Below are 13,774 nucleotides of genomic sequence, written 5' to 3'. Positions count from 1 at the left end.
TCCTATAAAAGTTTCACAAAACTTCTCTCCGTTCACCTGAAAATGTATGTACAAGCATTTAGAAAATTACAAATATACCACTAATTCTCTGAAAAGTAAAAATCTTAGCTTTCCTTTATGAATTCATAGACTCACAGCTAAAATATAGTTAGGAAAAATATTTTCTCAAACATTCTTTAAGCTTCCATCAAAGTAGATAGACTTGAACTCACCTCAGTACATGAGTTGATCCATTGATGGTAGTGGTAGAACAAGGTACCGTTTGTTCCAAGATGGAAGGTCTTCGATATCGTTCATCACCACAACACAAGATGATGAGGAAGGCACGTCTGAAAGACTTGTTCAAGAATGCATAAAGGAAGGGATTCAGTCCTGAATTGATGTATCCCAGCCACAAGAAAGCAGTCCATATCTGATCAGGAACTGCATAATGTATGAAAGGGTCTATTATGTTTGTGATAAAGAAAGGCGCCCAGCACAAGCAGAAACAACCCATGATGATACAGAGGGTCTTTGCAGCTTTAGTCTCAGTCTTCATACGATGTGTGCTATGCTGGTCTGGATGTTGGGGTCGCCCATCAGTTGGTGCCCCTGCACGCTGTAAGATTCGTATCTGGTGAGCATGCTCCCTGGCTGTAATGTATATTCGGTAGTAGGCTAGAACCATTAGCAGAAATGGAATGTAGAAGGCTACGACTGAGCAGGTGATGGCATACGGCTTGTTGACCATGAATATGCAGTAAGTTGAGTTGGATGCATTGTTGAATTGCCTTTTTTCCACCTGAAGAGGTGAATCAAAAAAAAAAAAAAGCACAGAAATGTTAGAAGCCTACACAAATATCCCTGATAATAAAATGTTCTTTTTTAGCTTCATTTGGCCATGTGTACAAATGAGGTTAGCATCAAACATCTTTCTTCAGCAATCTCTAATACAATTTTTGTCTCACAAATTAGCCCATTCTTTTCTTTCATAATTATGATTTGTCCTATTCATGGCATTTCCCCACCGCTGTTAATTCTCTTGAATGTTTCCTCTATTTTCAGCAACGTTTGAACTATGGCAGAAAGAAAATATAGTACTAAAATATCAAAACGGGGGAACAAATAAAATGCAATTAATACTAATAATTTATTAAAATTTTATGGCACCAGATTTTGAGCAACTCTGGATGATTATTTTTTGAGTGTGTAAAAATCTGTTCTATTGTCCAGTATATAGTTTTGGTGATAGGAAAGGATAGAAGAGAAATAAAATTAAATGCTATAAGTTTTTAAGGAAAATATTGCATTTTATTGTAGTGAATGCCACTGATGTAAAATGAAGATCTGGAAACTATGGTTTCAAAATATCTACAGGGTATTTTGGAGGTAGCATGCTAGAAAAGACTATTCTACACATTAAATAAGTGATAACTATTGCAGTACAATTGACATGAAATATTAGTATTGTTTCATTCAGTTGATACAAAATATTAGTATTGTTTCATTCAGTTACTGCATGCTGGAGCAGAATTTTTGGAGTTGTGATTTCAATACATTTGAAACCAGGAAACCGGTTCAGAACTTTTCTCCATCTGTTTATGATTGCCTGAAACAGATAGGGTGATTTTTAAAAAAAAAAAATCTCAAAAGCTATAGAATCTGCATGATTACTAGATTACTATGAACTCTAAGAATTAGACAAAAATTGCATCAGATCCGTATCTCATGAAAAGAGTTAATATTGCCTCTCATGTGTTATTGACACTTTGTTGTGGATTAGAATCCTTCATCTAGAGAACAATTATCATGAGAGTTGGAATACTGTCAATGTCAGGCAATAACTTCAGAAAACAAACTTTCAGAAAAGAATGGAAAGTAGGGAGAGGATTAATGAAGCAAATGTTTTATTTGAACAATGGATCTACTAAAATGTTCTGGGAAGCAGCCTAATGCTGCGTGTGTGTAGTCAATCATCCTGTATGCCTAACAGAGGACAAGAGATATCCAGGATATACTGTATATAAGAATTAATGTTTCTTCCATGGACTGTATGCTGTGTGACTCAGCATTCAAAGCACTGTTCATTTAACTATTGTTTTCTTTTAAGTCTAATAGTAAAAAATGGTTGTTTATCATGCAAAAGGTCCATATGGGAGCAATAAATATAAATATTGTATTTTCTTTTATCAAAGAAGTGAAAGCCATCTTTTTTCATCATCTTCACTAACCATTCCTCCATTGTAAGTAGTGCCAAATCTTTTCATCTTTGTGCATACAATAATGTTATTACAGTTATTATGTATCCAGGACTTTTTCCCTCCAAAGGGCATACTAACAATACAGAAAGGCAGATAAGGTGGACAAGTTGTCTATTCTTGACCTGAAAGGATTATGCTTTAAGGAAGTCCTCTTGCAGAAAGCATCTTTAGATCTACCTCTGTTCAAATAGACGTTTATCTTATATAACCAATATCTCCCGTGATAGAATTAAGTATAAAATGAATACAACAGGAACATATTCAATTAGAGAAGTCCAGGCTTTCCTATTGTTCCACCTGAGTCTTGGACGGAAGCTTGAGAAAGAAATTATTTTACAATTTCACTAATATTTTGGGGTGCTTTTGACCTCAGAGTTATAAGATACTACTTTATACCTTTTGTGGCCAAAAAGAATACCAGAGCTTATAACAACAGATCTAAAGGTAGTAAAATGTCTCTGAGGTATTGAATGTTCCAGCCTTGTTTTAACTCTTTTACTATTAATCAAACATTTCAAAATGAATAAACAGAGAGTACTGGTATGGACTAAATGTACTTTAACTTTACAGACATTTTCAGTTCTAGAATTCAGTGAACAAACTTTCCATTGTCATTTAAATCATTTCACAACTAAGGAATCAAGTTTATAGTAATCATTCAAATTACAGTGAGCCGCAAATAGCAGAGAACAGCAAGTTGAAAAATGTGTCTGTTGATTAAAGCTGTTTAAAAAAATGCAAGTAACGTACATTTTGGGTGGTACATTTACTCAGCTCTACGATATGTAAAAAAATTTAGCTACCCAAAAGTGATGGTGTAAGTTATCTGGAAACATTTTGAAATATTTGGACTGGAGGATCATAGTAACATTTATTATTTTTTACATTATTTATGAAATGTGTAGGCTCATTCTGAGTAGTTTATGCAGTAAAAATACAATAAAAACACTATAATAATCAAAAGTTCAAAAAACCCTAACAATTATTTAGAAAAGTCAGAATGTCACATGAGATCCATCACCTGTTCTAACCAGAGCCTGTGCTAGTTTTAATGTAAACAGCTACAAACATGGATTAAATGGAAAGTTTAAAAAGTTTGAATGCTCCCCCCTCCCCCCCAGAGGTTAGTTTAGGTCAAATCTTACTGGGATATACTTTAACTAAACTAAAGTCATCTATAGAACTAATCAACATTAATATGTCTTGCTTCAAAAATATTTTTATTGTTCTTTTTTGCAATTTTCTTCAATCATAGAATTTCAAATTATGCATAATACCGAGAGCCTAGAGCAGTTTTTCATAAGTGGGACTTTGTATGGAATCCAAGACTTCCATAAGAAGTCACTATGAGAAAACATCACTGAAAAAATAAACTTTGCTTAGTACATAAGGCCAGTGCTCAGAGTGATGGGGATTTTTGCACACCATGACTCAACTGCTGGCCTGCTGCTTTATATTGTGGTAGAAATTGCAAAAGGAGGACTGTGTAGGTTCGAAGTGAATTGTATTGTGAAATTATAATATTGGTTGCCATTTTTATAAAACCTGAACATTATTTCAAGGGTTCCTCCAAGGGAAAAAGGCTAAGAAAAGCTAGCTTAGAATGGGAAATATATACATTTATAATTTATGTAATTTATATTTAAATCAATAAAAAGCCACACACAACAGCCACACACAACAGGCCCAAAGTGCACACTCTGCTAGAGAGAGGTTCCCTGAGGATGGTTTTCAGCAAGTGTCTGAAAACTTGGAAGACTAAAAGGTCTGGTTCTGGTGACTGACCCAGATTGGAACATTATCCTGGGACATGTATATTCACCTTCAGTCATAAATCAATAATAATGATATACAATCATTCAAGATTAAACAGGGCTGTAGGCAAAATAAAAGTCTTCTCATTTTGACCTGGAATAGGTTTTACATCAGGCAACTGAGATCTACTCACCAAGTCCATGATGCCAATACTATTCCAGCCTTGCATTATAGGAAGAAAAGAAATAAACATTGGGATTACCCAGCAGCCACTCAGCAATAAAGCAATGCGTAGTGGAGTCATCTTATTCCTGTAAACCAATGGCTGGCAGCAGATGGCATAGTACCTGGAATGGCAAAAAGAGAAACTAGCATACATAAAGAGCAAAGGCAAGATCAATATGGTTTACATTCCGAAAGGTGTTTTTTCAAAAGGCAACTGGACTTTGTCTTTCCCTGAAGACGTTTCGCTTTTCATCCAAGTAGCTTCTTCAGTTCTGACTAAGACCATGACCTGGATGACTGAGAATCTCCACAGACATTGCTTACATTCATATCCCACCTCCTTTAGAATGTTGCCTTCTTTTATTCGAGGACATGAAGGTCAAATAGTTTTAAATTTAAAGCACACAAGATTTACAAAGGAGAAAATTTGCTCCATGGCTGAATCAAATGTAATTTTCCTTATTCTCTCAATTTCCTTTCATGTACAGCATAGCTTTTATTTTTGCTCTTAAGATACTTTCACAGTGATTTTTTTCAACAATGGGGAAATAAATGTCATCTTTATGCACTTCTAAATTTCCTTCCATATTTGGCAGGGAAAAAAGTTCTGAAGTGGATGAAAGTTACTGCAGTATTTTCTATTCAGAACAAAATCTTCATGAACCTCTCTCTTCTCAAAATTTCTCAACCTCAAATTGGTTTGTTACTGTTCATTCAAAGAAGTACATTCATTTTAGTTTGGATGATATGTGATCAGTAATAATATGAAACAAACCGTGAAGGGTTGCATATGTCCAGGGCTGCAGGCTGGGGCTTTGCAAGATTAAAGTACTCATGCTTAGTAACAAGATGATTGCCTCTTTGTGAAACTCCTGCCCGAAGAACGAACATTTGGCTCTCCCTCCAGCTAAAAAGCATTAAAACCTGTTATTCTGTTTTCTTACAATGTTTAATTAACAGTGTCTGGCTTTTTAAACTGCTACTGATTGTTTTATATTCTTATTTTTCCCTGTGAAATGCTACATTGAACTGATGTGGTTTTATGCTGCTCTATTGATCCATACAAACCAACATGCACAAGCAGCCTTGAAAGAATCTTTCTACCCTGAAATAAAACACAACAAGATCAAAATAAAGAGCCTGGGAGAGATACAGCAATCTGTGTCTGTCTTCTATTTATCTAAGTTCATTTTTATAGCCCTTAAGAGTCTTTCTTCCTCATTTTTGTGAACTGTGAATCCCCATCTTTTTTGTTTGTTGGTTTATTATTTAGCTAACAGTAAGATGTCTAAAATAGCCTGTGCTATACAAGCAAAACTTGGTATTTGGGAGCTTAATGGAGCCTTCCCTCCCTCCCTCCTTCCTTCCTTCCTTCCTTCCTTCCTTCCTTCCTTCCTTCCTTCCTTCCTTCCTTCCTTCCTTCCTTCCTTCCTTCCTCAATCTTGTCTCTTCACTCTGCTTTTGATCTAACCCAGACTGAAAGGTTAGAGAACTAAATGCCCCTAGAAGTCTCAAGAAAATCAAATGTGAGGAAAGTGAGAAAAATTCATATAACAGAAATGAATTTTAACTACTTCTATTTTCTGGATTTTTCTCTCTTCCAATTCTGTGGATTCCATCTCTTGTTATATTTCCATCATGCAAACAACCTTGCAAGAAGCAGCATCTAACTCACCTCCAGAGTGTGGCAGACACTCTGTGGTAGCATTAAAAATGTAAGTATTTGGTGAATAGGGAGGCAACTGTCATTATTTTAACCACAGGAAAGCATTATTGAGGAACACCCTAATGATTCTTGTCTCGGAAAGAGTTTTCCCCCTCCTGCTGATGTTTATGCTAAATGAGTCGAAAGGTCTGCCCAGGTGGTCATATACCTAAAAGCATCGCACTATTATCAACATTAAGGATAACTTAGCACTTAACTTATTGACAGAGCAAAGAGAAGGACAGAAAAAAGTTGCTTTCCACAGGGGGAGCCTACTCAAAGGTAAAGTCCTTACTGGAGATGAATGTTTAAAAGCGGTTTCTGCATATCATTAGAAGGAATGATGAAATCATTAAAATACCAAAAAAATGTGTTAATTAATTTAACATGTGCCAGGGCTTGAGCCCCCAACATGAAGCCTGGAAGTGCCTGCTGGCAGTTCCCTTGAGGCCCCCAGGGCTTTTGCCTACTTGACCTTTCATGTCTTTGAGACAGAGACCCAGAAACAGGATGACATGCTACAAAGCAACACAAGAGCTTTAGCATTATTTCAACCAACGGTTCCCAAATGGACCATCAACTAGCAGCATTTCCAGGAAATGGTGTGTGTGCATGAAACCATAGCATGGTTGCAGCATTGCATCACATTTCTACCCTACACTATCTGTGTTGCAATGTTGCCCATAATTCTAAAGGAGCTTGTGCTATGACACGGTGACGTCCTGATTAAAACAGCAAAAGCTGGCAAATGCTGTTTCTGCCAGCTTTCTTGGAAAATAAAATAAAAATACTTACTTTGGAAGTAAGGTGCCTTGTCAGGAAAAAAAAATCTCACACAAAGGAAAGCAAGGAATGAAAGTTTGTTCTCCAAAAAGGTGAACAGAGGTATAGCAGGTTGCATTCTGGTAAAATGATATTTTATAATGGGATACATCCCAGTTAGAAAGGAAGTAAACTTGTTTAGTCAATTATATACAGTATGGAAACCCTTCTTTTTTAGGATACAGTAACTGGAAAGATGCATAGATATTCTTCAGGATTGTTAACAAATCCTTTGAAAAGGAACACAAGCATTTGGCTATACTCATAGCACACTCATCTAAGGTAAGACTTCTTATAGCCATTTCCAAAAGAAGCTGGGTATCATATCCTAGGTGTTTCTCCCTTAAAGTATTAATTTTCCCAACTTACAGTAAATGTAAGAACATCTTAAATGAGACGAGCAGAAGGAGATTAGAAATATTCCTTTTCTTTTTGAGATTTCCAGTCATTTCTATTAGAATTTCTCTATCTTTATGCAAGCACGTGTGTTTGATATACAAAAATCGAAAGTGGTAACCTGAAGCCCATTAGCAATGTCTCCACATTATTAATGAAAAAATGGAGGAGATGAATCATAAAAATGTGCTGATATATGGAGAGATTTTGTTATCGCATCATGAACAGAAGATGTAAAGATTCTGAAGATAGTTCCAAAAGCCATTCTGAATATGGAACTCACAGTAATTTGTTTGCTTTTTGACAAGATATGGAAGGTAGTAGTAGATGATGTATCCATACAAATTGAGGCAATAGATAACACACACGGATGTCTCTGCACACACATATACAAACACTTTCACTCTGTCAAAGTGTTTAGAATCCAAAGCTTTGTGTCTGATAGGAGCATACTAAACTGGCCTCTTTGAGAGGAAAGCAAAAGCATAGGAAGCACAGCATTCCGATCCAAAAAGGATTCCCTCACTTAAAGTGTCACATTAAACAAATTATAATACACTAAGACAGTTCAAGAGAGACAGCTCGGGCCACTTAATCTGACAACGACAAGCCTTCATCTCAAAAGAAATCTTATGTTTTTGTTCTGTACAGTTTTATGGCTTGGTAGGCCATAGTTCTGTAGGCATCTTCGACTCTGTGGTATGCTGCTCAGAGGAATGGAGCTGGTGAAAGACTGCTCCTGTTGAAGATGTCAAATCATTAATTCTTTCACATTTAAAGAGTCTCCTACAGGATAGCACCTGATAATGGCTCTGGGGACAATTCTGCATTAAATATTTACAAGTCTGCAGGAGTGCTTTTCTTCTGTTGGCAAGAAAGAGAGAAAATATGATTAGGTGGGCAGAGAAATGAGCAGGAAATCCCCTGGCTCTGAACTCACTGAAACTGAAGTAGCAAAATGATACGGAAACCATTGGGAAATGTTGCTAGTTTAACCACAATCAGAGGACAATTCAGTCAGTCTGTACTGCTTCATAGGTTTATGAATTTTTGGCCATCTGCAGCTGACAGTATCATGTAAGGTTATGTTAATTAATAAAAGGAAAGGCTATTGCTATAAAAGCATCATTTTGGAATTTCATATTTGTTGGGGGTTCCCACTTTAATAGGTATACTCTCCATAAATTAACACACATATAGTCATAAATACAGGCTCAAGATATCCTCTACATGTTTAGTAACAATAAAATTCTAGTATATTGAGTACAGTTGTAATACTATTTTATTCAGGCAACGTATATTTCTTATCTTCACAATAAGAATCTATGAAACACAGAGCTTTCTAAAAGGAATTATTTTAATGCCAGCACTAAATTATACCTTGGTATTTTGCTGCAATTAACCTGTAACTGAAATTGCCAAGTTTTAAAAGCAATTTGTGACATAGATTTAAGGTGTATAATTCACAGAAAGAATAAAAGAGAGATAATTCTATTGCCTCTATAAGCTGCACTGGGTCTTCAGATCTACCTATCTATATACTACTAAAACACTCATTGTGTTTATCTGTTTGTACTTGCAAGTTAGCCCAAACAGCTATACTCCAACGATTTTTAAATCAAGATACCTAAAATCTGCTAACTTAAAGAACATGTAAAAAATCCAGGACTCATTATTTATTCCTCTAGAATTATAGACTTTGGTGGAAGAATAATAAAGCTGGCTTCTGATAGATAAGACTGAAATAAACCAGACTGAAGAACATGTGTGCATTTTAGGATAGTAATTTCTAGCCTGCTATATCAAAAGCATCCCAGTCCTAAATATTGTGGTAATAATTTCTACATATTGAATTAAGAACTAGGAATTAGCAGTAAACTGGCCAAGTTTGCTGATGCCCTCAGAGACATGCAAAGTAAAACAAATTCATGAAGCTCTCTAAAATGGGTAAATATATAATAAAATATGCAGCATGGTCAAACAGGAACTTACTCGAAAAATATTTCTAGCTTGACATATAAATAGATGTCATCTGAGCTGGTGATAACTGATTAGGAAACAGAATTTGACAATATAAGCAGGGGTTCTGAACCTTGGCAACTTTGCTGGCTGAGGAATTCTGGGAGTTGAAGTCCACAAGTCTTAAAGTTGCCAAGGTTGAGAACCCCTGAAATTATAATGCATAACAACTTTCTTGGCAAAGCTGGATCTAAACCAAGCTAGCATCGTTCCCAAGTGTCCTAGAATAGCTGGCATGGTCATAGTTGAGAACAGCATTATTTCCTTTGAAAATCCTGCGTCAGGAAGGTATGTTTTTAGCAAAGAGAAGATTTACAGAAGGCCAAGAGAGAAAGCATTCTCCAGTAGGCTGGGCACATATTGCAAGTTTTGTGTGTAATGTAAAGAAAGCAGCTGGTTTCAGATCTCTGGCAGATGCTGAGAGATAATATATTAGGGCTGGTTGGCTAAATGAAACAGCAATGTTGGGGTGCTCCTTTTGCAAAGGGAAAATTAGCCAAATGGAATAAGAAGTACACATACTGTGCCTGCCAGCTGCTGCCACAGATACCCTAGCTACCAAAGGTTACATTACCCAGCTTGGAATTTAAAGGTGAGAGAGTTTAAAGGTGGATTGAATGTGAGAAAAAACTCTGATGTTTCTGTGATGACTTTGAGAGTTACTCTCCTACTATAGCAAAACAGAATACTTGAGGGTTCCAAAGAATCCATATTGGTGTTTTTGTGATTGGTTGGACCACGTGGGTATATGTACATTATGTAAAGATTGTAAAAGGTGATCCACTTCTCCCATTTTGTACCAGATTGGATACTATGCTTATTATTGAATTTGGCACAGTGTATATAAAGTTCTTCTCTATTCCATACCTGTAAGAATATGACCTATCAGATGAAGTATTACATGATTAAACACCTGTTTGAATATGGTTAAAGGAATAGTTAAATTTTGGATATGAATGGATTCTATGGCAAATGTGATTTATTAGTATAGTATTTTTTATGATATGGAAAATGTAAAAATAATGGGATGACGTAGATGAATAAAATATTTTGGATACTTAAATGTAATCAACTTGGAGAAAATTATATTTGATAAGAAATGTTTTGAATACTAAGGGGAAATTAAGCTTAAACAAGAATAGGCAAGAGCCAAATTTAAGAGAGATGATTTGAACTACTAGATGTAGTACTATATGACTAAATACCTATTTGAATATGGCTTCCGGTGGCGTTGCATTGCCGATGGCGGCGATTTTTTTGCCGTCCGTCTGAGACAGCGTTAAAACCGCTGAGAACAGCAGACAACAGCTGTTCCGCGGTTTAAAACCTCTTTCCTGGGCTAAAGGAAAGGGGGAAGTTTTTCACCCTGAATAGTGGTAGAGCCTCTGAAATCCCCAAAGTTTTTTTGGGGGGGGGTGTAAGGAGTGCTCCCACGGAGTTCAGGGTGTCTCCGCTTCTCAGATGCCTTTGTCCCTTGTTGTTTGGGACAAAGCAAGACGCCGTTCCCACCTCCGCGATTAAAGTAATCTGGTGAGTTGTTTAAAAAGCGGACAGAGCTGATCAGTGGATTTTTGGGGTTTTACTTGGACTTTAACTCTAAAGAACTATTTCTTTTTTTTTCTTTTCTTTTTGCTGAAAGGGAAAATAAAATGGCGATGAGAGATGTTTTTTTTTCTGAGTGTATGTGAGGAAGTTGAACGGGCTTTTGATACTTTATTACTTTTTTATTCTTTTTTTGTTACAATGATTTTGGATTTCTTTTTTTTCTTTTAAAGGGGACTTTGGGTGAGGTATTTCCCCTTTTCTTTTTGGTTATTTTGTTATTTTTGGGGGGGTTATTTTGGATTTTTTTTTCTCAAGAGGAAGGAGGAAAACTTTTTAAAATGGCTTCAAAGCATCAAGTGATTTCTGCAGTGCCTAAGGTGGCTTCTTCTCCGGCAATACTACCAGCGCAACAAGCTAAATCTAGATCACCACCACCTTCTCCGCCTGTACCACCACTCACAGTAAAAGATCTCCAAGATGTTATGGGAAATGTTGTCCCCTTTATGGATTACTGCCTTGTCGTGGCAAAGGGGCTTGCGTAATTCAATGAAGTTATGAGCTATGCCGTGGAGGGCCACCCAAGACGGACAGGTCATAGCAGAGAGTTCTGACAAAATGTGATCCACTGGAGAAGGAAATGGCAAACCACTCTAGTATTTTTGCCATGAAAACCCCATGGACAGTATATCTTCCAGCAAAAAGATATGATCCTGGAAGATATGCTCCTCCAGTCGAAAGGTGTCCAGTGAATTTGTATTTTCTTCTTGTTTTGCTCATTTTACTCAGAATTAATTACAGTTTTTTTGGAAAAAGACCCCTTCAATTCATTTGATTTATTTTATTGGAAATTGGTATTTTTCAACAAAATTAAGTTTCTCAATCAAAAAGACCCTTAATTCCATGAAGTCAGCTGACAACATCTTAATTGGTACCAGCAGTTCAAATTTAAATACTATTTTTTTCAATCCTTCAACACTTTGGACTGTTTTTTTGTCTCCCATCTTGGATACTTTAGAAATGGGTGTCTGAAGCAGAGCTGTAAATATAATTCCTGTATTTCTGTAAATATATTTCAATTCTTGAAATGATTTGTTGTCTAGGCCATATAAAATTTTATTTCTTCAGATTACTGTTTTGGTGCTTTTCATGGTTCCTCTCGAATTCATGTTCCAGAGGACCTAAGTTCTCATAGGAAGCTTTCTCTGGAAATCAGAATCCAGAGGACATAAGAAGTATTCATAGGAATTAGGTAGAAACAGACATGTCCAGGTTTACTTCTATATATTGAGAACTGGACTTGTTTATATTAGAATGTTAAGTCATATTTCTGATTTAGCTGTTTTTAGTTTTAATTTTGGGTTAGATGCTTTTTAGTTAATCCTCACTAACATTTTATTACAACTTTTGACAACTTTACACTATGAATTATAGCAGAATTTCTTTTTCTAGTATGAATTTGTATTTTCTTCTTGTTTTGCTCATTTTACTCAGAATTAGTTAGTTTTTTTGTAAAAAGACCCCTTCAATTCATTTGATTTATTTTATTGGAAATTGGTATTTGTCAACAAAATTAACTTTCTCAATCAAAGAGACCCTTTATTCCATGAATGGCACCTTGATCCACAAAAGATGTCTCGTATGTATCCAAATCTGCAGCCTAAATGTTGGAGATGTAGTTGTTTGGATGCAATGTATTATCATATTTGGTGGTCATGTAAAAATATAAAGGCTTTTTGGATTAAGATTTGGTGGAATATTCAAAAAATTTTTAATAGAAGGATAAAATTTACACCACAATTGTTTTTTTTAGGCATTATTGTTGATTGTGATGATAAAGAAATTATTTTAATGTTGAATTTAATTACAGCGGCAAGGCTGCTGATAGGGCAATACTGGAAGAAGGAGTTTTTGCCTACTTTAGAGGAATGGTTTCTTAAAGTTTCTTATTTATCTGAAATGGCAAAAATTTCGGCTTATTTGAAAGATCAATCGCAAGAGAAATATTTTTGGGTGTGGAAAAGATGAGTGAATTTTATACAGCACAAATATGAGATTAAAAAGTATTATTTAGCTTTTGAATAATTTATGTCTAAGGTAACGATTAGAACTATTGTTTTGTTTTGTTTTTATATATTGGAGTTAAAGTATTTAAAATTTTGTTTTTTGAATGTATTTATAATTGTTTGATGTTTATTTAAGTTGTAAGGGTTTTTTTTAGTTTTTATTAACCCTGTATTCAGCTCTGGGAAGAAGGGGGGAGGGTGATGGGTGGGAAGGGGGAGGGTGGGAGAGGGGGAATATTTTATTGTAAAACTGTAAAAATTTTCAATAAATATCTATTTGAATATGGATAAAAGAACTGTTAACAAATGTACAAAGTGTTTTGAATATCTAAATGTAATCAATTTTGAGAAAATTATAATCGATAAGAAATGTTTCGAATATTGAGGGAAAACTAAGCCTAAATAAGAACTCTGAAAACAGGAATTATAGCAATTTACATAAGATAATTTTTTGCAAAAGTAATTATAAAATAACATGTCTAGAAAAGATGCTACTTACTGATATTATTGTTATCTATACAAACACTAGAAAAATGCTTATACTTAACTTTGTATGTATTGAAAGTACCAAGAACTATATCTGCTTAATTTTGGCAAAAGGAGAAATTTATTGGAATAAGAGAAGATCAAGGAAAGATATTTCTAGTTAATATATTGATTATGAAATTATAGAAATTTGACTGGTTGTTAAATTTATGAACCCAGACAACACGTTGTTTACTAAGCACTAAAGATTATTATTGTAAAAAAACCCAATAAAATATATTGAAAAAAAGAATGTGGCTTTTAGTAGTGCTCACATATAAAATATATTGAATGAAAGAGAATCTACATATGTGCATAAACAGACATAGACACAAACAATTAGTCAAATAATCTACAGGTGACAAGACCATTAAAGACGCAGCATGATTTTGATGGTTGTAGAATGTAGATGAAACTTTGTGAGAGTCAACCCTGTCACTGAAGTGAATAAAAGATTTCATTATCAAATCTTTCACTTT

At 35.1% G+C, this 13,774-nt stretch overlaps 1 protein-coding gene across 8 annotated transcripts in view; it reads right to left on the bottom strand.

Moving 5' to 3' along the window:
* HTR4 (5-hydroxytryptamine receptor 4) overlaps positions 1 to 13,774 on the bottom strand; it is a 238,347-nt gene that overhangs the window by 98,848 nt on the left and 125,725 nt on the right. For all 8 annotated transcript variants that reach the window (XM_039352850.1, XM_039352885.1, XM_039352833.1 and 5 more), the window contains 2 exons: positions 4,189 to 4,342; positions 213 to 781 (listed from right to left, as the gene is read on the bottom strand). In XM_039352850.1, the coding sequence (XP_039208784.1) occupies positions 213 to 781; positions 4,189 to 4,342 (723 nt within the window). The remainder of the gene's footprint in view (positions 1 to 212; positions 782 to 4,188; positions 4,343 to 13,774) is intronic.

Source organism: Crotalus tigris, unplaced genomic scaffold (assembly GCF_016545835.1).
Source record: "Crotalus tigris isolate CLP2741 ecotype Arizona unplaced genomic scaffold, ASM1654583v1 scf7180000017568.12009008, whole genome shotgun sequence".
NCBI classification, from domain to species: domain Eukaryota; kingdom Metazoa; phylum Chordata; class Lepidosauria; order Squamata; family Viperidae; genus Crotalus; species Crotalus tigris.
This window is presented reverse-complemented; position numbering and strand designations above follow the sequence as displayed.